The 26,197-nt window shown below is 48.6% G+C and overlaps 1 protein-coding gene across 7 annotated transcripts; it reads left to right on the forward strand.

Annotated features, from left to right (window-relative positions):
• Nucleotides 1-5,497: 5,497 nt before the first annotated feature.
• On the forward strand, nt 5,498-26,197 carry TRIM26 (tripartite motif containing 26). Of its 7 annotated transcripts, none has more exons than XM_073224979.1 (9): nt 5,509-5,647; nt 8,473-8,614; nt 16,247-16,806; nt 16,924-17,019; nt 18,477-18,707; nt 22,750-22,772; nt 23,227-23,342; nt 23,576-23,608; nt 24,087-26,197. In XM_073224979.1, exons 3-9 carry the CDS (start codon nt 16,297-16,299, stop codon nt 24,767-24,769), a joined length of 1,692 nt encoding a protein of 563 aa, XP_073081080.1. In that variant the 5' UTR covers nt 5,509-5,647; nt 8,473-8,614; nt 16,247-16,296; the 3' UTR covers nt 24,770-26,197. The 7 variants fall into 7 exon arrangements, with proteins under 7 accessions (XP_073081076.1, XP_073081082.1, XP_073081080.1 ...); XM_073224980.1 differs by lacking the exon at nt 8,473-8,614 and adding an exon at nt 15,354-15,433; XM_073224975.1 differs by lacking the exon at nt 8,473-8,614 and having other exon boundaries at nt 5,498-5,647.

Below are 26,197 nucleotides of genomic sequence, written 5' to 3' on the forward strand. Positions count from 1 at the left end.
AAGTTGCTGGGGGACACTTTCCCTTTATTCTTCACAGCACTCCCAGCCCTACCGATTTAGACCTTACTCTCTATGGAATAACTAAGGGAGCTTGGTGTATCCTTTGCAGTTTTGTGCCTCCTGTACTTGTAAGTGACCATCAGTATGTCTTATTATAAGCCATGTCATTTGTTATCAGTGGTGTGAGTCAGTGCACCTTGCATGATGGTTGACAACCAGAGTGGGGCCCACATCTGGTGTCACGGCTTTTTGTAAGTGGAGAAAACATTTGACTAGGTCACCCTTGGAGCAGGAGATATCCTACCTGGGGGCAGTGGAAGTTCATTTGGCCTAGATAGGATGATCAGTGACTAGATGATTGTGGGAATGAATCTAAGGACCATGGAAACACTAGAGAGGTGATTCCTGTGGGAAAGGGCCACTGAGGCAGATAAGGGATCCAAAAGTCAATTCCCTGACTCCATCCTTCTATGTGGAAGTCTTTCTAAGGCCTGAGAAGGAGAAGAAAGGGAATCAGGAGGAGAAACACTAGTGACATAGGTCTCCTCTGAGCCTGTTTCAATAGGTATAGGCAATCACCCCCTGTAGTTCTAAAGTCCCTTCTTGTGCAACACACCCTACAGGGGGCTAAGGGGGCATGAGCAAGGGCAGATACAGTAGTACACAGAATAAGAACAAGGCTCCCTCTGGAGTTGGAATTGTTACTGCCAGCATCTGGAGAGCTTGGATTATTCCTTTACGTGATAGGGCAACATTGGTCCTATTGAATGAAGCCAAATGGAGGGTTATGGGCAGAACTCATGACCTTTATCAAGAGTGAGCTTGTTAAATTCTGGGACAGGCACCTTGTTACCATTCCTAAATTGGGTACTTGGGGAAATTGGGTATACCTCCCACTGGGGAGATTTTCCTGAGAATACACCCATGGAGCTATAGTCATTCTGGAACTTGTTTTGTTAGCAACTTTTTGTGAGAAGCCATTGAGGAGAATCCTTAATGATATATATGCCTCTGACTCAGAGAATGTGGATGATTTAAGACATGTGGCCTGAAGTGGTCCCTGGCTTTGACTTCACTTCTCTGAGGAGGCAGGGAAGAGCCTATCAGAAATAGAATAGTCATGTCCCCCTCAGGGGAAGGAGAGAAGTAAAGGTCACCATATGGTGACATGAGTTTCCTTCTGAGAGACAAGGAAAGGGGGACAAGAAGAGGGGAAGGCCTGTGGGTTGGACTCCCTGCAAAGGCAAATTTTCAGAGGGAAAGAGATTAATCTCTGGGACAGAGATTACATCCCTCTTCATGTGATACTATACGTACCCAGCACCACTTATGATATATTTTTGTCTTAAGAAGTTGAACCCAAATCTGATAAAGCTTAGATTTAACTACCAGTTACAATAAATACAGGGCTTAGAGGAATGAGTTAACTGATACCGTGAGGAAACCAGACAAATCCAGAATGTGGAACATTTTACAGGAAAAATGGACTGTTTCTCCAACAAATCAACAGCATGAAACTAAAGGGAGGGTGGATTGCTACAGATAAGAAGAGGATTAAAAGACATACAAAAACGCAACATATTGTCAAAGGGTAATTTCCAGAAAGTTAAAAACAATTGTCCTACACAAATCTAAAGCAAGTATGTATCCAATGATGTATTAATAAGGGGACCAATAAAAAATAACTATTTCAAAGAAAATTCAAAAGACTGAATATACATGGACCTGGACATACATCTTTTGTATCTTTACTGAATAAAATTCATTTACATTGCTACTGATCAAGAATCATTTGCATCTATATCACCTTTCTATAAGTTAACATCTGCTCTTAAAGAGTACTCTAAATGGCCTAAATTAGTAAGTCAAAGCAAAGCTACCCTAGAGCTTTACTAGGTAATTCTTTTGTGGGCCTGTTGGGAAATATTCCAGCATCACACAGAAGAACACACAGTCGGCATTTTGCCTGTTTCTTAATAGTGTGGACTTTGTTTGCATCTGGATTCAGACATTTCAACTGTAAAAGAGACATCTTTGAGAAAATCAGGGAATTTTAATATGGTCTAGGTACTAAGTGATATGAAGTTATTGAATAATTATATGAACACTTTTTTTTGGTGCAATGATGGCATTTTGGTAGCAAAGTCCCTGTTAGAAAAGCATATGCAAGTATGTACATGGGAAGTAAAATGTCTGGGGTTTACTTTAAAATATTTGTTTTTTAAAAAGTGGGGAAGGAAACAGCTAAAACAAAATAAATAAAACAAAAACATGTTGATAATTGTTGAAGCCAAGTGGTTCATGTTTTCTCTAGTTTCGTGTAGGTTTGAAATTTTCCATAAGAATTTTTAAAAATATGCCATGATAATGTTTCATTTCACATTCTGGGGTAATTGCCCCTTCATCACATAGGGTTTATAATCTTAATTTTAAGGTTAAAAGTTAAATTTCTCAATGTTTACTATATATTTTCACTAACTTAAAAGACATCTGAAAGTCCTAAATTTGGAATGTAAAGAATTTTAAAGGACAACCCAAGTCATACAGAGATTGGCTCGGCCTAGTTTCTTTCTGTTCAAAACTCAGCAGTTAATGCTGTTGGCATCCAAAATACCTTTTTTCCTTTTAAAGGGATAGGTAAACCTGTTATTTTTCAGCCTGCAGCCAGGTCTTAGCACAAAAGCAGTCGGTTCTTAGTAGCATTATTCCTTTATTAGTTAAACCTTTGCTAAAACAGAAATGTAGGTTTAAAACTCAGTTTAGTTCATTCAACTTCTAGCTTTTCCTTTAGAGACAGTCATTTATTCTGGCCCTGAGACCAAGGTATCCTTCACATGAAAGATTCAAACAAATTCTTTGCATCTTTACCAATGGGAACTTCATATTTTTAAGTAATTTTGTTTGGAGGCCTCTTTCCAAGCCCTCTAACATTCTTAGGACCTTGAGATATCTGAATGCCGCATTTTAACTCAGCAAAGTTATACTATGCAAAGTCAATTATAGAGGTAGCCCCTAGTTCTTCCTGAGGCTAAATCAGAGCTGGTCCAGGAATATACCTACTACATCTTCTTGCTTAAGCTTCTCAATTCAAATGCAAGTATACCATACCCATTGGCCTAGTCAACACTTACCCACTGTTTCAAAGGTTTTGCATATATTATCTAATTTAATCTTCAAAACAATTCTGTGAATCGGATATAATTATCAATCCCATTTTGCAGAGAAAGAACCTGAGGCACATAAAAGATGAGCAACTCCCCAAAGCCACATAGAAAGAGGCAGAGAGGATGATTCAAGCCCACGCAGAGCCAGAGACTTGACTCCAAAGCCAAACACCTAGGCAGCCCCGTATACTGCCCTGGACTCCTTCTGGAGAGCTGGAGGAAGGCATTTTGGTTCTGCTCTCAGAAATCTGGGGACGAGTCTGAGCAGCCAGAAGCTACAGGGTCACGTACCACAGTATACTGCTACACACCTGCCTCTGATACACAAACCAAGCCTTGGTGTCACCGTTTCCATCGTCCTTAGTTGGACTTGAGAAGCTCTATCCACCAAGGTGTGTGAGGGGAGAGGGGAGTGCATCGCTGATACTGCAGCCAAGCAGGGCCACATGAAAGTTTCCAGAAATACCCACAGAGCTCATTCATTCAACATACATCTATTGAGTGACAGCCAGGTGCCCAGAGGAGGGGTGATGACTCCATTTTCATGGGTCTCACACTGGGCCGGGGGTGTAAACAAAATAAACACATCCACAGGAAATGAACAAGATGCTTTCAATGATGACAACAGAAGAGAGTGACATAGTGATGCATGATAGGGAATTTAGACTTGGTGGAAGAAGGCCTTTCTGAGATGCCAACTAAGCAGACATGACTGACAAGAAGGCAGCCATGCAAGGAGCTAGGCAAGAGTTTCAAGACCAGAAGGGTTGAAGCACAGGGACTGAGGAAGACGTGGCAACATAGAGGCCTTCCTGTCTCTTTAAATGGTCTGGGAAGGTATCAGGGAATTTTAAGCAGGATAAGGGGACCTCTATGGCTGGAGGATGCACAGAATGGTCTGTGGGTGGGGACAAGGAAAGAGTTCGATTAGTAGCATGAAATCATTTAAGGAACATTTTAAACACACTTTTTCCCCAACATCAAACTAAAAGACCAGGTAGAAGAAGGGTTTAGGATGTGCTGAGAACACACCCGGAGTCCAGGCCCGCCGCAGTCCAGGCCCGCCGCAGTCGCGCTGAGTAGGTGAAGTCCACACCCCTAGGCCCAGAAGAGAGGGGCTGCCAGAGAGCTACACTGATGGAGGAAAGCGGAGAAGACCGCAGGGCATGGGGATCGGGGGAGGGCGGGGCACGGGGCAGGTAAAATATGCGTGCGGATTTCTTCTGAATACCCCATCTATACCGGCTCGCGTTAAACCTTGTGCGTACATTTCAAATTACTCCACCCCCTGCGGGGGAGGGGTGGAGGCCTGGCAGGTTTGAGAATTTAGAACCCTGAGCTCACGCCGTCCTGAATTCCCAAAGCCAGCAATATCCCCTACCCTCGCCTAGACAGGCGACCTGTGCCCTCACCCCCTAGTCCTGTTACCCTTAGGGGCAGGGAACTAGCTGGCCCAAATCTTCACCTCCTTTCCCCAGCCAACCGCCAGCCCCGCGCGGGGGCTGAAGGCAGCGACGGCCCCGCTGGCACCGGGAGACGGGGACTACCCTGTAGCGTGCCTGGGACGCTGCAGCGGCCGCACACGGTACCGCCTGCAATGAGATCGCGGGCTGCAACTGCGGACGGAGCCGGACGCGCGCGCAGGTTGAGCTTCGTCAGCTTCCGGGGCCACCCGTGCGCATAGCGCCGGAGCCTCCGGGAAGCCTGCCCGCCCCCGCCGAGGACTCTGGGAACCCGAATCCCGGCGAGCTCTGCGGGATCTGTGATTTCCAAATCCAACGCGGAGGGAAAAAAGCCCCATGAGCTGAGCCCACGACCCTAAACCTCAGTTTTCCCTTCCGTCGAATGGGGACCTTACTCATCGCAGGCGCTTCGAAAATAGTAGTTAATATTTGTAAACAGCGTCCTTAAAGTGTTTGCTTTCTAAGATCCTGCCTGGTTCAAGAAGCAAATTTAGGCCACGCTGCGGGCAGGGAGTCCTATTTAACGCTGAGAATCTGAGGAACGCCACTTAGCGCAGAACTCCTTCCGACACGGGGATCACGAGGAGGGAAGGGAATTCTGGCATCGCAGAGCCGTACAGGTGGGCTCTTTAGGCCTCCGAAGTCGGCTCCCTCCCGCCCTGTAACGCGGTAGCGCCCCTTGCGCGCAAAACAGGCTCCGGCTTCCGCGCGGCTTCCGCTCAACAGGATTTCAGTTGTCTCAGCCTCTGTTGCCCCGCCCCCGGCAGCGGCCCGGGGATTTGCCCAGTGATCAGTGACGTAGGGGAGAGTAGGAGTCCCACTGGGCTACGGAGTTCGGCAAGGACCAATCCGGGCGCTGATCTGGGAGAAATCTCGGTGGAGGGCTCGGAAGATCCCGGAGATCACCCCGCGAAGACCCAGTGTCGCGTTTTTGCTCGCGGAGGCTTGCGACCGGGGACGAGCCGCCGCGGGAAGAAGGGACCCCAGTTTGGGATTCGCGGTCCGGAGTTCGAGAGTAGTGTGAGTAGTAGGCGGCCGATGAGAAATGCAGCAAAGCCGCAGTCGCACACGCGTCCCAGGGCCGGGCCGCGGGAGCAGAATGGGGCTGGGCCGCCGGGCGGGCTCGGGAGAAAGGTGAAGTTCGCCCCGTCCTCCCTCCCTGCCAAATCCCTCTTCTTGCTTGGGCTTCCATTCGCCCCTTCCTCGTGGGTCTTCCTCGCTTTCCCCTCTCCTACTCAGGCACTGATCCGTCCTTGTCTCCAGAGCCAGAAGTGAGTGGGGCCCAGATGACTGTCTGGTTGCCTGGAGCCGAATCCATGACCAAAGGTCATGTTTTCTTTACTTTTATTTTCGTCAGGATAAACTGGTTTAGCCACACAGACTTGGAGCTGTGCATTTACTCCCTCCTCCTCCATCACATTAGCATTTTCCCTGCTAGTTTTCTCCCTATTTGGCTTTCAGAAAAGTGTGTCAGTTTGTCTTTGTGGAGCAAATGGTTGGCACACACTTTTCAGATTCCCAGTACACTTCAGATTTTGACACCACAACGGTTTGTATGCTCTTCAAAAGATGGGAGAATGGCATTCCTTCCTGCGTGCAACAAATACCAGTGTCAGGGACCATGCCTGACCCTCTGTTTAACTGTTAGCAGAAATCATAATCCCTAGCATGTTTTTCCCCAAGTTCAAACAAATTAGCTTTTTTAAAAATTCTTTATTTCCTTATGTTCCCCAAAGTGCAATTTCCTTTTTTCTTAATAGATTTCACTTTTTTAGGACAGTTCTAAATTTACAGAAAAAAATCGTAAAGTAAAGACAGTAGAGTTCCCATATACCCCAAACCTTTTCCCCTTTTGTTAACATCTTTTGTTAGTATGGTGCATATGTTACAATTAATGAACCATCTTGGATATATTATTATTGACCAAAGTCCTTAGTGTAGTCACATTTCCTTAGTTTTTACCCAAGTATTATTTCTGTTTCATGAGCCCACCCACATTACATTTAATTTTCGTGTCTCCTTATGCTTCCCCTTCACTGTGGCAGTGTCTCAGACTTGACTTGTTTTTGATGACCTTGACGGTTTTGAGGATTTCTGATCATGTATATTGCAGGATGCTCCTCTACTGAAAATTGTCAGATGTTTTTCTCCTAAGACTAGGCTATGGGTTATTGGGAGGAAGACCACAGAGGTAGTTGCTCTTCTCATCACATCATATCAAGGGTACACACTGCCAACATGATTTATGACTGATGTTCTTGATCATCTGGCTGAGATAGTGTATGTGAGGTTTCTCCACTGCAAAGTTACTCTATTTTCCACCCTTTCTGTACTCTTTGAAAAGATGTGACTAAGGCCACACCTAAGGAGGGGGGAGTATGCTTGTCCTTCTTGAGGACAAGTATCTACCTACATATATTATTTGGAATTCTTCTGCATGGGAAATTTGTCTCTCTTCCTTATTTAACTTATTCAATCATTTATTTGTATCTCATCTCTATGGACTCATGGATATTTTTGCACACTTTGGCTTATAATCCATTGCTACTTTATTTTGTTGTTCAAACTGTTGCAGTTTTGGCCACTGGAGCTCTTTCAAGTTGGCTTCTGTGCTTCTTGCTAGCATGTATGTTTATAGAGCTTTTTGCTGTTGAAAATACTGACTTATGTGACCTCACAGGAACCTCAGCCTGGTGAACTTGGCGAGACATTATTATTGTACCCTTGCTAAGAGATAGGGAAACTGAGGCCCAGGAGCAGTAAATGACTTCTTAGATGTCACTTCCCCACAGGGAGTGACAGGCTCATCTCAGACTGGAGCTGACCACCACAGAGACACTGCAGAAGACAGTCCATAGTCTGTACTGAGGCTTCTTGAGGGATGACTTCAGACTTAGCTCCCCAGGACCAGAGTACAAAAGACAGAGAGAATGGGAAAACACTGGTTTTGGAAAACAGAGGTTTAATTTGGCTGATGTCCAGAATGAATTAAAACTTGCCAGCTTGGTAGACATGGAATGTTGACCTTCCCCTCAAAACTGTGTGTGTGGAGGGAGGTGGTGGATAAGCTGGATAATGTTTGTGGGGGATAAACATCTAATTTGAGGGGAGCCTTTGAAACCTGCTGAAGAAAGATTGTAAAGTGGGAAAGGGGGAGTGTTGTGAAAAGGGGAGAAGGAAGGAGATAATGGGGCTCTGGAATCATGAGATAATATTAGGTTCACCAACATTTGCAGACCACCTACTTTGTGCCAGGTACTAGAGATAAAGGGTCAGTGAGGAGTGACCTTTGGGTTCACAGTCTGGTTGTGAGAAAGACAGGTGACAATATCCATTAAGCAGTGGAATGGATCTCTAATAGAAATGCAGCAGAAGCTAACCAAGGGAGGGATTCAGCCCTGAGGTAGATGGGCATGGGAAGGACCTCACAGACAAGGGTGTATATCTGATTCAAGCCTTCAAGGGTGAGTGGGGACTGAGAAAAGAACATGTACAAGGGCAAGGGGCGGGAAATGAGGGCCCAGAAAAAGGGACTGTTTTCCTGCTTAGAGTTAGGGCGAGGCAGGATTGGGGGCTGATGGGTAAGTGGGGTCTAAATTGTGGGAGGCCTTTTGTGCCCTGCTGTGCAGTTTTGACCTCAGCTAGGAGTTTTGAAGTGGGAGAGTGACATCTCTTTCCTCATGGTGATATTGAGACCCAAAAAAGGCCAATAATCTAGGCTGTACAGCTGAGTAGCTGAGGCTGAGTGAAAATCCAGGTTTTAGGCCTAACCCAGGACTCTTCACTTTAGGCTTTGGAGAACAACAGCTGGGGTACAAGAAGGTTCTGTGTTTCCTCACTCACAGATTCTAGGAACTGTAAGAAGGGCCTGTAATTTCTAAGAGCAGGTTGGAAATTTGGCAAGCCCTGGAAGTTTGTATTTGACCTGTGGGCACCAGAGAGAGAGCTGCCACTTGGTGTCTGCCTTTGTCACAGACCTTTGTCTAGGTAAGTAGGCTGGGTTTCCCTGCTCCCCGCCACACCATACCTCTCTGTATATTTCAGCCTACTAACCTTCAGTGACTTCCTCTGCCTTATTAGTCAGGATTTTTTTTTTCAAGTGACACACAGGTCCAGGCTGGCTAGACAAAACGGGCATTTATTGGCTCATGTGATGGAAAAGTTCAAGTGTAGATGTAGCTTCAAGCACAGCTTGATACAGGGTTTTGCAAGATGCCATCAGGACCCTGTTTCTTTCACTTCATACCTGGGATGGCTGCATTCTCAAACAGGCTAACCCTCTGGTTAGCAAAATCTCTCTTATAACTCCAAACCATATGATCTCACCTCCTGGTGTTCCCAAGAAGCCACGAGAATCTTTTACCCCCCTTGTCTCAACTAGGTTTCCTTGTGCCTGGCTGTAATTGAATCATATTCTCATCCTGGCAATAAGCAGTGTGGCCAGGGGGCCTTAAGACTTACTTTCTTCCTCTACCCCTGAGCTGAGGGAGAGCTCTGTCTTAAGCACATGATCCCCAGAAAGAAATTGGGTAGAATTAGCAAAGGAAGCAAGGATGGAAGCTGGGTAGACCCCTCCCTCCCAAAGATAAACATTTAGAGCACTTTAGTTGAATCAAGGAGCACAATATCTGATAGGATTCTTTGGCCTCTTACTGGGCCTTTTTCATGCTCTTCCTTTCCCTCCCTCCCATCTTCCCTTTTAAATACACATATACACTCACACAATGGGATTCTATTTCCCATCTACCAGATAGGCAAAAATTTAAAAGCTGACCATACCAGTATTGGCACCACCCTGGAGCAACATGAATGCTCATTGCCTGCTAGTGAGAACGTACACAGATAGTCACTTTGGAAATGGTTTGGCCTGATCGAATAAGTTGACAATATATATTTACTCACTTGTGTGTGCTAGGAGACATGCGCAGAAGTGTTCATGAGCAGTATTTGTAATTGTCCCAAACAGGAAACAACCCAGCTGGCCATCAGAAGTAGAATTAAATAGTCACAAAAGAATGAAAATGAACAGAATCAGCTCACAGATCTCATGATTGAACCCCACAAACATGATGCTGATAACCGAAACCCCCCTCCCCCTAATGCAGTATGATTCCATTCATGTGAAGCTCAAAATCAGGAAAAAGAAATGATGATGTGTGGATTCATACCTAGGTGTAAACCTAAAAAAGAGGGAAGGAATGGTTATCACCATTATCATTTATACCCCAACAGTCATTGCCTGGGACACAGCTTTTCCTTTTCTGCTAGTTTCTTTACATTCCTGGAGCCAAATCTTGGGTACCATGAATGGTGTCATGCTGGTGATGTCCAGCCCACTGGTCTGGCTGCTGCAGGGAAGAGGAAGAAATCACCTTTCTAATAACTTACTGTCTTGCTGGAGAGAAAGGACAAGTTGCTTGCACTCGTTATCAGACACTTAGGAAGCATTTTGTATGCCTCAGATACCCAATATCTAGGCTTTATTCTCTTCCTCCGCCAGTTTTTATTGTTTGCGCTGTGCTAGGCATGTGCCAGATTCTGGGGAGAAGGCAGACATAGTCTCTGTCCAAGCATGGTGGGAAAAGCTGGTATTGAGCAAGTAATTCAACTGAGAAGACACAATTGCAGAGAAGTACATGGTATGGCATGGGGTGCTTTGGGCTGTGTAAGCGAGAGTGCGTGGTCCCAGTCTGGCAGATCAGGAAATATTTGCCAGAGGAGGTGGCTTTCAGCTGCTACTTCAAGCTGGAAAAGCATTTTGTTAATCAGGAAAGGAGTGGTGTTCTATGCAGCGGGAATAGCATTCTTAGAGGGCTTGGGCACGAAAGAGCATGGCACTTTTTGAGGCTTGGAGAGGGGTTTCCTTTGACTATGGTGTCAGGTTTGGGGAGTGGCAAGAAATGAACCTGAAGACAAGTTTTGGGCCTAGATTATCTGGGGCCTCACAGAGCAGGGGAAGGAGTTCTGACTTTATCTGTGGGTACTGGAAGCCATTAAGGGATTTTAACAGGGGTGGTTACTGAGCATACTTGAATTTTTAACTAGGGGCAGGGGGTGTTTGAGGGACCAGAGGATGGCTTCAGTGGCTGGAACACTGAGCAAAAGAGAGAGGTTTAAGTAAATCAGAAAACCTTGAGGGTTGTGTGATCCCTACAGTTAGCTCTGATTTCAGCTTCTAAAGGATCACTCAGTTATGTTACTAAAGGTAAGTTCTGGGAGGGCAAGGACGTGGACATTTCTGTTCCCTGCTGTATGCTTAGTGCCTGGCACATAATAGGCCCCCAATAAATATCTATTAACTGTTGAATGACTTATGACACCCTGCCACTTAAAACCCTCAGCAGCATTTCAGAGCCTTGCCACTCCCCCACCCCCAGTTGGCTGCTACCTCCATATCCCTCTGAGCCCTGTGGGGATTTCCACTGCTTAGAGCATGTCTCCCTCTGGACCCAGTGCTTTGCGTGGCCTGCACTATGCTTCAGAGCACCTTTGACACTTGGCTGTGTGGGGGAAAAGTAATGCTGTGCGACCTCAGGAACACACCGCCCACAGAGCTGGGATCTCCTGGGACTGCCTGGTGCCCAGCCCACAGCCACTTCAGGGCTGTAAAATCTGGGGAGTCCAAGCCTTCGGTGTCCTCAGGAGGGGTGCAACAACAGCTCTAGTAAGATCCAAATCACTTGCTTTTTGCCCTGATTTAGGTCTTCTCCAGGTTTGTAAAGGTTTCACAGAAGTGTACTTCTGGGAGAATTTACTTATTTTGGATTAAGAAATGGAGTCCTTAAATGGGGATCCTACAGGGAATGGAGACTGCCGTTAAGGGCTTTGAATTACAAGGAAGAAGAGGCTCTTGTTTGGAGCTTGAAGCGTGGGTTTGAGAAGCAGCCTGGAGGCCAATTTGCAAATCCAGGCCCTCCACTCACTTCTCTGGGCTTTGGAGTCCACAGCTGGGATTCAGTGTCTGGGGTCCCTTTCTGTGACACCTAGAAGCCCAGGGCAGCAGGAGGCAGGGAAGAAGGTGGGGGCTGCTGAAGCCACAGAAAGTTGAGGGAGAGTTTATCACTTGTGGGGGCAGCAGCTGGTAGCTGTGGAGAAATGAGGGGCCAGAGTTCTGATCCTGCAACTATGCCGGGGTAGGGGGAGCGGTGAGCCATGTATGTGCCGGGCAACAAGGTGTGCATGTTGACAGCAATGCCTCGGCCAGTTCTTGGAGCTCACAGTGATTCTCTCAGACAAGAATTGTGCATGGCATCCCCATCCTGAAATGCCCTGCCAGAAATTACCTGGCCTGTCTGTTGGCATGTGCAAGTACGTGTTTTATGAGATCTAGAGAGTTGTACGGGAGGGGTGGATTGAGGGGAAGGGAACTTGGAAGGGTAGGGAGTGTCTTCAGTTTATACTTGGTTCTATAGAATCATAACCAGCTTCTGGTTTATTGAAGGGACAGAAAACCTGCCTGCCCTGGAGGAGGGATGTGTGGCCTCTGGTAATTCATGTATTGAATGCCTTCTTGGGTTTCAGAATTCTTATTTGGGTAATGGGAACAGGGGTGGACTGTATTATCTCTACGATATTTTCTAGCTCTGGCTGTCTAGGATTTTTGTCTGCCCCAGAGCCAGGAGTGGAGAGGAGAATAACAGTTCTAGCCTTATTGTAGAAGCCTGTTAATATCATCAGAACATGCTGGAGGCATACCTGATAGGAAGGGCAGAGTCATAGGGGAGTGCAGGAAGGTAGGGGGAGGCTTTGTTCAGCTGTGTGTTAGATTGGGAAGGACTCCGTGTGGGGTGCTGAGCAGTTGTTCTGGTCTGCCCATGTCTCTCCTACTTGAACCCCATTTCCTGGCACATCTGAGGTTGGGTGCCGTCAATCAGTATCAGCAGGAATGCAGGCCCCTTCTGTCAGCACTCTGCAGCTCCCAGAGCCCTTCATGTAGATGACCTCAACCGAGCTTGCTGACAAAGCAGGTGGTATTAAACCTTGCTTTACAGTTTGCCTGGGTAGGGCCGAGAGTGTCGCAGGGTGACCCAGGCCATCAGCACCAGACCCTGCATCCTAGCCACAGCGCTTGGGCAACTTGCTTACCCTCGCCAAGCTTCTGAGCCTCCACCTCTGTTTCCTCAGAAGAGTACTTGGGCGTTAAATAAGACAAGATGTGTAAGTGGCAGAGAAAGTAGGTCCTAAGTAATTACTGTCACCAAGAAATTGTTAGTCAGCCGGCTTTTGGGTTATAAAACCCAGACCTGAACAGGGATTGGTCACCCCACAGATTTACACCTCAGGTCTTGGATGCATTTCAGCAGTGCCACAGTAAAGCTGTCCTGTGACATGTGCCCATATGTTCAAGGTGGAGTCTGTATAACCAGGCAATAGAATTGAACATAGAAACACACTGTTTTGTCTGGTTAGGGCAGACTTACAAAAATGGTTCTTAACGATTAGCGTTCCCTTCAGTTCCTCTTAATCAGTTTGTTCAACACATATGAGCTTCTACAAGGTGTCAAGTACTGTGCTCTCTATTAGTGGCCTTTAACATCTTTGGTAGTTACAGACCCTTGTACAGATTACTTAAAGAATGGCAGAAAACTGTATCTCATAGAATCTCCTATCTCATAGACAACTGTCCTTGTTCTCCGAAAATTTTCCTTTTCCTTTTGTTTGGTTGAACCATTTAAAAGTAAGTTGTAGTCATACAGCCCTGAATACTCTGCAGCATGCGTTGCCTAAAACTATAGACAGTCTCATCAGTCAATACCATTTAAAAAATTAATAATAGTTTTTAATACGATTTGACACCAGTCTTTTGTCCAATTTCCTCTAATTGTCCCTGAACTATTTTTATAGCTTTTTTAAAAAGCCAGGAACCGATCAAGGTGGTTACATTTGGTTATTACTCTTCTTTAGTCTTTTTAAATTAAAAGCAGTAATTTTTATGACACTGACTTCCCTAAAGACTTGGTCAGTTGTCCTGTAGAATGTCCCATATTCTGGGTTTATCTGCATGTTTCCTTATGGTGTAGGTTAGCTCATTCCTCTGTCCCTCATGTTTTCTGTAAACTGGAAGTTAGGTCTAAAAGCTTGATTAGATCCATTCAGGTCAAATATTTTTGGCAGGGTAACTTCAAAGATGATGCTGTATAATTTATATGGCACTGTACCTGGAAACAGTTTGTCCCTCTGTTAGCAGTGCTGGGCATGGTCACTGGTTACAGTGATCACCAGGTCTCTCCCATATCAAGTCTGCTAGGAAGTAATCCATTAGGTGGTACTTTGGCACCATGGGACTTACCTTGTCCCCTAATACCTTTCACCTCATGGTTTAAGCATCTATGATAATCCTTGTCTTAGTATAATGGGGGTTACAAAACAGTGTTTTTCTAATTCTTTTATCCCTGCTACACTTACTTGCTGGGGTTCTTCTGTAATCCCTAGACAATTTTATTAATCTAGTACATATGCAGTCATTTTCATTCAGGGAAGAGGTTTTAAAGATCCAGCAAATCCCAGTGTGGAGAGCCTGGGTTAGATCACCTGCTCTAAGTGATGAGGGCTCTTGATAATGTCAAGTTTTTGTGGATAGGGAGCAGTAGTTGAGCTCTTGGTAGTTCTTGTACTCTTCCAGTAAGTTGTAGCAGGATTCAATTCCTACCCCAAAGATAGACATGCCACCCCCACAAGAAAATAAACATAACATCAGCTTTTAAACTTCCAAGCCACTCAACAGAGTGGTAAATACCTGCCTTGGTAAATACCTGCAGAGCCCACAGGGATCACCAGCACCAGGCCTCTTATCTCTTCCCAAACCATTTGCGGTGGTTACAAATGCAAGTGCGGGGTCAGGCCTACTGCATCAGGGAATTGGACCAGGCAATTCATGGGATTTTTACCAGCCTTGCTAACATTCCAAAAACTTCATTCCCTTTATATGCCAGTTGAATTCCATAATTCTTTAATTTGAGCTTTGTATGTACCCTTCTTCACATTCATTGCATCTTAAAGTCACCCACCTCTAAATCTGTTGGAGCTTCTGGTTGGAATTTATTGTCAGTAGTATAATAATCCCTTACATTGTACAGTACTTCCATGTATAAAATATCTTTAATATATTATTGCATTATGTCCTCAAGGAGTAGACCTTACATTACTATTTTGTTTTTCTCTTTGGCTTTTCAAGCCTGGGGGGTTATTTCACGCATTCATGTCGCTACTGTGAAAAAACTTGAAGGCCACTGAGCTCCGTTGTGATAGACTTGCACTGCACATAATCAGTCATAGTATTGGTTTGCCTGTGATTCCAAGTGCTTCATTCCAGCCTCATGGTTACCTGTGTGCCCTGTCTGCTGGCTGTCTTAACAGCAACCACTCCAGTTGCCTTCCATGGATCTATAGCAGAGCAAATTCCCCAATCCCCACCCCACGAGGCTCTTGTTTAGCTCAGGAATGCATGTCACTGTAGCTGGTTCATCCTCTCTTCCTCTCTTGCTACTACTTTATATTTCTGCTCTTGCCGTCTTTGTGCTTGAACACACACTGGATTTGGGAGCGTAGAGTTCTGGGCTCTCGCCTAGAGTTCCCACTCTGTACTGTGCTTATGCTTTGTACTTGCAACATAATTCATCCACTCAGGCCACTTAGAAACCCTTGGAGGTAAGTATCATTCTCCCTATTTTATGGATGGATAAACTGAGGCCCAGAGTAATTAAATGAGTTCTCTCTTGTCACACAGAATTGGGACAGGAGGCAGCTGTTCAGTCAGCTGTGCTGAGGCTCCTAACCTCAGACAAGAAGTGGGCCAGGGCTGCAAAGGTAAACAGGACTAAAGCCCTCTCTGTGCTCAGCTGCCATGCTTCTTCCAAGGGTAAAGCCTTCAAGGTAAAACCCTCACGGTCACAGCCACCTGAGGATTCCTCCTGTATTGGTTTCCTTTGTGAGCTTAACTAGGACAGTCCACCCTTGTTATCAGCAGAGCAGCCAGGCCAACTCGGGGGCAAATCACAGGTGAGAATGAGCCCAGTGTGACCCCGCTGTGCTCTGCCAGCATGCTGAGTCTGGGAGGATGCCAGCTCTTTTGAAGGGACCCAGACCCAGACCCAGACCAGAGCACACCCCAAGGACACATCTTTAGGGGGGACACTAGAGCTCAGATTCTTGATGCTTTGGGAGTCATGGTAGAGAACCTGGGGGAACTTAGTCCTTGAAACCTGAAACCTGGAGGAGCAAGCAGAAGGAGTCTCTTGACTCAGTTTATCCCCAGCCCCAGCCAGGGAGCACCATGTGCACAGTAGACATTGTAGGTTTCTATATTTATCATGATAGTTTTCCAGTGGCTTATTCTTCATAATTGGTATATTAGAGCAGTTTCCCAGCAGCACGGTATGGGCTCATGACAGCTCTGCTCTCCAGTCTACCAAACTACCCTCTCTGGGCCTCAGTTTCCTCATCTGTAAAATGAGGGGGTTAGACTAGATGATTGGAAAAGTCCTTTTGCTCTGATACTGTACAAGCCGTGTAGGAGCCAGTGAGTGTCCTGACTGACTGCTGGGGCTTGCAGCTCTGTGCAAGGCTGCCATCTCTGCCCCTCTGCTGTACCAGCTCTTGACTCCATGTCTGGTCTCCAAGGAGGAGAAGCCCCCACGAATGAATAGAGACTCCTGTGAGCCGAGGACACCATGGCCACATCAGCCCCACTGAGGAGCCTGGAGGAAGAGGTGACCTGCTCCATCTGCCTCGATTACCTGCGGGACCCTGTGACTATTGACTGTGGCCATGTCTTCTGCCGCAGCTGTACCACTGATGTGCGCCCCATCTCAGGGGGTCGCCCTGTCTGTCCCCTCTGCAAGAAGCCTTTTAAAAAAGAAAATATCCGACCTGTGTGGCAGCTGGCCAGCCTGGTAGAGAACATCGAGCGGCTGAAAGTGGACAAGGGCAGGCAGCTGGGAGAAGGGACCCAGGAGCAGCAGGATGCAAAGTTGTGTGAGCGGCACCAGGAGAAGCTACATTACTACTGTGAGGATGACGGGAAGCTGCTGTGCGTGATGTGCCGGGAGTCTCGGGAGCACAGGCCCCACACTGCTGTCCTCATGGAGAAGGCTGCCCAGCCCCACAGGGTAAGCCCTCCTGCCCCCAGAGGGTGCTCTGCCACCCGCCTTGGGATGTTCCATTCTGCAGCCCGTCCGGAGGTGAGGCCTGACTAAGACCCCTCTGCAGGCTTCTTGCTGGCCCAGGACTCAGCCTGAGTCCACCTTCTGGCCCCAGCCCAGACCGCCCACCTGTCCCCACTGCTTGTCTTTTTACAGGAAAAAATCCTGAACCACCTGAGTATCCTAAGGAGAGACAGAGACAAAATACAGGGCTTTCAGGCAAAAGGAGAAGCTGATATCCTGGCTCTGCTGGTAAGTGAGGCTGTTAAGAGAAAGCCCCAATGCATTGGGCCACCACGGAACAGGGAGTCCTGGGAAGGAGAGACGCAGCTGGGTTCTTGCTAGGAGGCAGCACACCTGGAGAGCGAGCATGGACCGGTGACTGGGAGACCTGGGTTTTAGCCCAGCCCTGTCAGTCTGAAGTCTGAGGCTTTGGGCATATTCTCCTCATCTGATCAGTGAGTTGGTCACCCAGACATCAGCTAAGGTCGTCTTTCTTCTGTGGCTCACCTCAGCTGCAAAGCTATGTCTGGCAGCTGCTGCTGTTCAGCCAGGGACAGCCAGAGTCGAGGTTGCTGAGGAGGGCCTGGCTTCGGCCTTCTTTCAAAGAGAGGGAGAAAGGTGCTATTTCTGAGTATAGGGGAGCCAGAGCACTGAGCAGAAGGACAGTTGCTCCAGGATAGGAACTGAGGAGAGGGCTGAGGGCCTTACCCACTGTGATGACATTGTGTCTAGTGAGGTCTGCCCCGCTGCCAGCGGTTAGAGAAAAGGCAGCACCCTGTTAAAAAAGAAAATATCCGACCTGTGTGGCAGCTGGCCAGCCTGGTAGAGAACATCGAGCGGCTGAAAGTGGACAAGGGCAGGCAGCTGGGAGAAGGGACCTAGGAGCAGCAGGATGCAAAGTTGTGTGAGCAGGATGCAAAGTCTGTGAAGTGAGCTTCATCAGAGATGGGGTCAGAGGGGAAAGCTGGGAGGAAGGTACCGGTTTTCTGAGTAAAGTCTGTGCCAGGGAAGTGGAGCCCAGCAGTGAGTGACTGGGCCCTAGGAGAGGGAGAATGAAGCAAGAATTGGCCCAAGTTCAAGGAGGGCCTTGCTGTGCGTGGGCCCCTACAGGTCAACAGGTCAATAGCAGTCAACAGGGGGTCGAGACACTGGTCAGACTCCAGCATGGACTCAGTGAGGAGATCCGAGGCAGGAAAGGACATGGTTCCTGAGCACAGACATTTCACAGTTTCACTGAGGGAACAGGATGTGGTCCTACATGGCAGGGAGGGGGAGCACACAGATGTTATACATAATAGGGGGTGCTGAAGGGAGGATTGATCAGGATTGGATGAAATTAATCAAGTAAAGCATCCTGGAGGAGGTGACATACTGAAGTTGGTGTCCAGGAGAGGAAAGCATGCTGGCTTAAAGGGCCCTGAACATACTGGTTTACCTACAACAGATAATGGACTGTTGAGTCAGGCAGAGTTAGGGTTCCAATTCCACAGTCGCTGAGGGAACTGAACTGATTCATTTACCATGTCTTCTGTGACAGGAGGTTGACCCAGGAGTGCTCCAAGCCCCTCCCAGCCTGAACACTGTAGAATTCACTAAGTGGGGTGGCTAGGGGAGAAAAGCCAGCCTATGCGCCTCTTAACGCCATATCTTGGAGGGATTCTCTACCCTAAGGCAGAGGCATCACCGCTCTCCCCTTCCCCCTGCAGAAGAAGCTTCAGGACCAGAGGCAGTACATCGTGGCTGAATTTGAGCAGGGCCACCAGTTCCTGAGGGAGCGGGAGCAGCACCTGCTGGACCAGCTGGCCAGGCTGGAGCAGGAGCTCACAGAGGGCAGGGAGAAGTATAAGACCAGGGGCATCGGGGAGCTTGCCCGGCTGGCGCTGGCCATCTCCAAGCTGGAGGGCAAGGCACATCAGCCGGCTGCAGAGCTCATGCAGGTGAGAGACACTCCCCCCAGGCAGGGTGCTGGGACACAGGATGGTAGGACTCTGGGATTTGGAGAGAGTTGCTCCCTCTCAGGGCCTCAATCTTCCAATCTGCCACATGGGGATGATAATCCTTAGCCACCTCACTTATCCAGCAGTTGCACGAGCTTAAAATGAGATGACTGGCATGCTGTCACTTCACAGAGTAAATTTTCTACCAGAATAATGTTTAAAGAAAGTAAGAAGTGCTGTAGAAAGGAAGGGAAGGTGATTAATATTTTCATTGCTATCCTCCATCCTCATTGCTGTCATCGTGAGTCGTTTTCTGACAAGTGACTGGCAGACACTTGTCCAGGTTATGGTTCTGGAGATGAAGAAGCCCGAAGTGGTTGGGGGTGGCTGAGGGAGGGCTGAATGGCAGCCTCTCTCAAGGACGTGGATGGTCTGAAAGAGAAGGGTAGCAGGGGAAGGGAGACAGAGACAGTTAAGGTTTCCTCTGGAACCGTGGATTCACACTCATAGGAAAAGTTGGAGAGCAGGCAGGGTGCCTCTGGAACGCTTCCCAGTGGGAGCAACTTTGATTCTGAGAGAGGGAGAGTCTTGGACTGGAGGGCAGGTCACCAAGTTGAAATGACACCACAACCCCTTCCTGCTCGGGGGGTGATACCATCCTGAACCGGGCTCAGCAGCCTTTGGAGGGGACATGCTCTGTCTTTGCCAGGAAAAGACCTATGTGACAGCCTCCCATGCAAGATTTGGGTGGCTGGGCCTGTCTGTCAGCCATGGAACCACCCACGATCTCTAGGTAAATGCTGTCCCTGGCTGGTGGCAGGGCAGATTGATAGCCAGGGAGAGGGGGCAAGGCAAGGTCTCAGGTGCATGTGCCAGCACAGGGCTTGTAAAGAGATGGCCTCAGCCTGCCTCTCTTTCATTGTGGATGCAGACTCACGACTCAGGGCTGGCAGGTATTTAAAACTCTTCCAGTTTAGTCTCCCCACCAGTGAAGTCACTGAGGGCCGGGGAGTGGAAGCGGTCTGTGCCAGGCCATGGGGTAGGCCAGGAATTGAGTCAGAGCTCCACTCCCAGGCCTCTGTGCTCTTGTTCTTTTCTCTCATTTTGTTCAAAATGTCTCTCTGGCTCCCCCTTCCCTCCAGATGTCATTCTGATCCCTCCAATTTCTCTGTCAGACTCCTTGGGTGACTTGCTGCCTCTTCCCTCTCCCTCTTCCCCTGCAGCTGCCCCTTCAGAGACACACATCGCTTCTTTTCCCATGGCCACCACCATGTGTATGTGCACCTGGTAGAACAGAGAGGGCCATGGCTGAGGTGTTGGTAGGGGCGGAAGTCCAGTTGTGTTTGCCTAGAGGGGAGCCTCTCCCAGTCCACCCAAAGGAGCTGTGTGGGCCAGCAGAGTCCCGGCCCTCAGTGCCTCTGAGACTGCTCATGGAAGACATTCATCCCTGGAGTGGGGGAGACAGTGGGTGTCTGCTTAATGCCAGTACATGAAATGCTGGTGTTGGTGGGTTTTGTCCACGTGTTTGTTTGGGTTTGATTTTGCTGCAGGGGAACTGCATGGCCAGCTCCTTAATTCTTACTAATATTTTCCCAGAGATTACTCAACTGTGAATAGACAGTAAGAATGAGCTCCTGTTAAGATAGGGGCCCTGATCCAACAGTCTGGTAGAGAAATACTTGTAATAGGGAGAAGCAGGACAGAAGGTGTAAATCGGAGACCTTTGACAAAGGTGGTAGGAAAAGAAAGAGCTCCGGCCTGGGAATGTCATGAAGAAAGCAAAGGGGATGGAATGGAAGAGGACAGGTGGACTCTGGCAGCTGCCTGGTTCAGCCTGGATGGATCTTGCAGGGTCGGGTGGCAGGACTGCACCTTGGCCTCTTCCACCATTGGCCACTGCCCACACCCATGAAGCCTTTGTGAGTGCTCTGCTGATACCCAGCCCTGTCCCAGGAGGAGAGCGGTGATACGTAGCTCCAGCCTCTCTGCTCTGACTGCCTGTTTCACAACAGCCCTAGGAGTCCTGGTGGGAGGTCCCCCGAGAGCCTTGGGCAGGCTGCTTCCCCCTAGAGGCTGCAGGTGGCTGTGGGGCTCAGTTTCCCCCATCTGTGACCTCTGGGAGAAGGGTTCCTGTGCTGGTCTCTGGGTCCCACCCACTTTGGGCCACTCAAAAGCTTTAACCCTTTTCCCTTTCTGCTCTTCTAGAAACTTCCATGTCATGGAACATGCCCTCTTGGCCTCCATCCCACACAACACCCACCACCCATTTATTCACCCTCTCCTGCTGCATCTCTGCAGACTGTTGGCTGACATAGTTCCAGATTTGTTGCCCCCTCCTCTGGAGCTGACTCGGACTTACCTGTCCTAAGGGGCAGATTAAAGGACTTGCCAGAACCTGGGCAGCTGTGTCACAGTGGGGGCGGGGTGTAGCTGTGCCCTCCTGCATGGCCTTCCCAGGGGCAGAGCCTCCTGTTCTCTCTGAGACTTTCTGAAACTCATCAGCAGCCACGATTGGGTGATACCATTTATTCCCCAAATCCGACTCTCCCCAGGAGGCTCACTGCCCCCCTCCTCACGCCGTCCCCTTCCACTCTGCTGTAGTCTTTTTCCCGAGGCCCTCCTCATTTACAGAATGTGATGTGTCCGTTACATTGATTGCTTACTGTCTACCTCCCCCGAGAAAATGTCAGCTCTTAACATGCTAGGGATTTGTGTCTCTTTTTAACTGCTCTATCCCAAGCTTCTAGAGCAGTGCCTGTTGCACAGGAAGCACTTAATGAATATCTGTGGAATGAGTGAAAGGAAGGCAAAAATTCCTGTAGAGTATTATGGTGCTTTAGACTCACAAAGGGGAAATGACCAGAATCTCACAAAAACCGCATTCCCATTCCACCCTGTCCTGTCACCAGATGGCCCCACCTGCGGAAGCCAGGTCTGTCCTTGATTGTCCTTCACCAGTTTGCCCCGTGGAGTCTGTCTCAAACATGCCTGCAGTGGGCAGCTTCTCCGTCGCCAAAGCCACTGCCCTTGTTGAGGACATTGCCTGGTGTACAGCAACAGCCTCCAGACCGCCTTCCTGTTGCCTCCCTTAATCCATGCTCTACAGGACAGCTAAGTGTTTGATTACTGAGGATTTTGGCTAGCTGCTGTGTCAAAATTCAAGTGCAGTGACTCAAACACAAGTTTCTCTTTCAGTAACAGTTCAGAGGCGAGGAGTCTAGAGCTGTCTATGAGGTCTTCCAGGGAACTGGGTTAACGTGAATCTGGTTGTTCCAGTAACTTCAAGGGACTTTGTCCTCAGCTCTGCAATGAAAGTTGGGCTCACCACCACCATATTCAAAATTTAGCCAAGGAAAAAGGAAGTAGAAAGCACTTTACTTTTTTTAAAGGATGGTACTCAAGAGCTATAGTCATTACTTCCTTTCACTTCCCATTGGCTGGAACTTAGTCATATGACCAGGCCTGGTTAAAAGGGAATCTGGGAAATGTAGTGTTTTGCTGGGTGGCCACTTGCCCAGCTGTAACTCCAGGGGTTCTTTCATTAAAAAGAAAAGGAGAGTGGATTCTGGAGGAAGCTTAGCAGTTTCAGCCAGCTGTATAGCAGAGAACATACCACTTCCCTACTTGATGCTCTCCTTTCATCTATACATGGAAAAAAGTTGAAACTTCTTACGAGGCCTATCCAGCCCTGCATGATCTGCCCCTCTGCCTCCTTTGCCAGCCCTTTCCCATCTTGCCTTCTTCCCATTCTTCAACTGGCCAGCACTACCTGCTTTTTCAAATCTCAGCACACATGTCATCACCTCAGAGAAGATGGCCCTGTCATCATCCCCTGACCACCCCACCCCCCGATTTGCTCTGTCCTTGTGATTATTTTGTTTGCTTTCTTGTTTTCTCCAGGGCTGCCACCTGAATGTCAGGTCCATCAGGAAGGGGTCTCATTCGTTTTGTGCGTTGGGGCCCCTCGTGTCTGATAGTGTTGGTGCACACGAAGGAAGTCTTCATTGATTCACATTTATACTTGTACTTTCTTCCCTTTCAGGACACCAGAGACTTCTTAAACAGGTAAAAGAGCTTCCTTTCCACGGTGTACCTCATTCTCCTGTGGCTGTATCCCCACCCCTTTTCCTTGACACGATCCATTTGAAGCAGTGGGGAGTGATTGATGCCAGAGGTGCCCCTTCCCGTGGTTCATCCTGATCACTTTCCCTCCTTGAGATCTGGAGACTCACTCTCTACCAGACCAAGTTCTCTGTAATCCCAGCTCCTTGGTGCACTCTGCTTGTCTGCGATGGGACTGGGTGATAAGGATAGGGACATGGCTTAGTAGACAAAAGCACTCTGTATGTTGAATCTGCTGATGGTCATAAGTCCTGACTCAGCCTTGGGCAGTTCACTCAGTGTCTATTTTCTGTCTTGATTGGGGATAATCATTTCCTCTCCCTTCATAGTTGTCATGAGAATCGAGAGGAATACCAGAAGAATAAGTAGTAACAGGTTACATCTGTCATCTTCTCAGGTATCCACGGAAGAAGTTCTGGATTGGGAAACCCATTGCTCGGGTAGTTAAAAAAAGGACAGGAGAATTCTCAGATAAACTTATGTCTCTGCAAAGAGGCCTGAGAGAATTCCAAGGTAAGGGTTGGTGAGAGCATTGGGGCAGGGGTCAGGAGCTGGGGTTCCACTGTGAGAGAGGGTGCCTGGCTCCTGTGGTCTTCTTCTCTGGCCACACTCCTCTGACAGAGTCATGATTGTTTTCTCTCTTCTTCTTGGAATCTCAGGGATGGAGCCCTGTCAGGAAATAAGTACCATCTGAGTAAGACATGGGCCCATAAATGTGTTCATTGCTGTCCTTTTCTTCTCCCCAGGGAAGCTGCTGAGAGACTTGGAATATAAAACAGGTGAGTGTCCAAAGGGTTATTCCCAGATTTACCTCAAATAAAGAATACCCTCCCCATGGAGGTTCTGACTATGCCCTGCCCCCAGGAGCCAGTTCTTTTACACAACAGAAGTTACCAGCTGCAAGTCTATAAAGCCCCGTTGCATTTTCTGACTAGTCCAGTACTCTGGTCTGCAGTAGTGGTGTCTTCTTGGTAGTCTGACCTGTGCTCAGTTCATTGAGTCAGTCCCCACAGGTCCCACCACCAGTGCTTTTCCTATGACTGAGTTTCTTGACAGACGCCATCTCTGCCCCAGGCCCCACTACTATGCTCCTTCCCAGCCCCATCATCAGGTTATACACTGCCTACTCCTGAGGGACACAATTCCTGCCTACCCTTGAATTGTGCAGTGTGGCTGCCCTGTCATGGACACCATGGAGCCTGCTGGCTCCCTCCCAGCCCACCAGTGACACTGTTACTTCTTCCTTGGTCCCCACAGTGAGTGTCACCTTGGACCCACAGTCAGCCAGTGGGTACCTGCAGCTTTCAGAGGATTGGAAGTGCGTGACCTACAGCAGCCTGTACCAGGGTGCATACCTGCACCCCCAGCAGTTTGACTGTGAGCCGGGGGTGCTGGGCAGTAAGGGCTTCACCTGGGGCAAGGTCTACTGGGAGGTGGAGGTGGAGAGGGAGGGCTGGTCTGAGGATGAAGAGGAGGGGGACGAGGAGGAAGAGGGGGAAGAGGAGGAGGAGGAAGAGGAGGCCGGCTACGGGGATGGGTATGAGGACTGGGAAACAGATGAGGACGAGGAGTCATTGGGGGACGAAGAGGAAGAGGAGGAGGAGGAGGAGGAGGAAGTTCTGGAAAGCTGCATGGTGGGGGTGGCCAGAGACTCTGTGAAGAGGAAGGGAGACCTCTCCCTGCGGCCAGAGGACGGGGTGTGGGCGCTGCGCCTCTCCTCAGCAGGCATCTGGGCCAACACCAGCCCCGAGGCCGAGCTCTTCCCGGTGCTGCGGCCCCGGAGAGTAGGCATTGCCCTGGATTATGAGGGGGGCACCGTGACCTTCACCAACGCGGAGTCACAAGAACTTATCTACACCTTCACTGCTACCTTCACTCGGCGCCTCGTCCCCTTCCTGTGGCTGAAGTGGCCAGGAACACGCCTCCTGCTGAGACCGTGAGCCCAAGCCCCTGCTGCCAGCCCCAGACCCATCCAATCTTCATTTCTCTGGAATTCCAGAGAACCCTGTGATGGGGTCTTGGAGGCACCAGACCAGAGCCCTTGGAGCAGCAGAGAGGAGGGACCCCATGTGTGCTGCCTCCCCCTCCTCGTGGCTGTGGCCCCGGGGGCCCTCAGTGCTGTCACTCCATAGGTACTGCTGTAGTCGGGCCTCCTGAAGTTCCTGTGCCAATTTCTGACCCTGAAGTCCATGAGGGCTCCTCCTCCTCCTGCCTACTGCCTTTGACCCAGCTCTGCACTCTTTTTATTGAGTAAGAGGCAAGGCAGGATTTCCTTGCCCAGTATGGCATGTCATGCCGACTGTTCTTGGAAACACCATTGACTTACAAGTCAAAGCTGCTTCGCTGTCCTTGGATCCCATAGCTTCCCCCTTGCCCAAATCCACTCTGCTCCCTACCTTCTCTGACACTTTAAAAAACATTGAACATACAGGAAAATGCTGAAAACAGACAACAAAAATTCACTGAGGCCCTTTAAATAAGCCCCTTGGAGTGCCAGTGGATGTCATCTCGGGAGGTCTGGAATGGAGTCCATGCTTCCAGACCGGGGCTGGGCACAGGAGGTTTCCGCTAAGGAGGTGATATCTCTGGTCTTAGGGGAAGGATGTAGATACTTGTGGCTTTGGAGTAACATTGTGACCAGTGATCAGTAAATGATCTCTGGGTTGGGCCTTGGGAGAGGAGTTTTTCAAAAGAATCCAGAATCTCCTGCTCTTGATCAGTCCATCTAAAAACACCAGGGCAATTGTCCAGTAAAGCAGAGCCTCCCCTGCCTTAGAAGCTTTGGTGGATTTCTCCAGCAGGGTAATAAATTTCTGTCACTGGCCCTACTCAACATCTGGGGTCTGTTTTCCTAAGAGAGGGACTGGGGAGGGCAAAACCAGACAGGCTGTGTGGGGAGATGGAAGGAAGGCAGCAGGAATCCACAACGAGGCCACCAGATCTTCGTGTCAAGAGCGGCGTTAAAGCATCTTTGCCCACAGGCCCAACCCAAGTCCCAGCCTCTGTGTCTGGGCTCCCCTGGTGCCCGTGGTCTAACATGCGCCCTGCTTCAACCAGATTACCTCAGGCCTTTGTGTTTACCCGTTGCAGGCCCTCTGCTAGTCCCCTGCTTATCCTCTCTGCCACTCTGAGAGACTGTGCCCAACCGCTGGGAATCTTGGCGGGTGGGCTCTTGGCCACCACATTGAAGTTGTACTCTTTGTATATATCACATGCTGCCTGAGTTACACAGCCATCTGATTTCTGCCTCTAGTTTTGTAAGCTCCTTGAGGGCAGGTACCATATCTTATACTTGTCTTGTATTCTCCATGGCACCTAGTGCAGTGCTGGGCACAGAGTAGGTGCTCAATAAAAAGTTGTTGAATGAA

This window comes from Manis javanica, chromosome 16 (genome assembly GCF_040802235.1).
Source record: "Manis javanica isolate MJ-LG chromosome 16, MJ_LKY, whole genome shotgun sequence".
Taxonomy (NCBI): domain Eukaryota; kingdom Metazoa; phylum Chordata; class Mammalia; order Pholidota; family Manidae; genus Manis; species Manis javanica.

Excerpts from the sequence above, each read along its gene's own strand:
- TRIM26 (XM_073224975.1), top strand. The coding sequence starts at position 16,297 with ATGGCCACATCAGCCCCACTGAGGAGCCTGGAGGAAGAGGTGACCTGC. Across the intron at positions 22,773-23,226 it reads ACCAGAGACTTCTTAAACAG|GTATCCACGGAAGAAGTTCT; the intron begins GTAAAAGAGCTT and ends TCATCTTCTCAG. Across the intron at positions 23,343-23,575 it reads AGGCCTGAGAGAATTCCAAG|GGAAGCTGCTGAGAGACTTG; the intron begins GTAAGGGTTGGT and ends TCTTCTCCCCAG.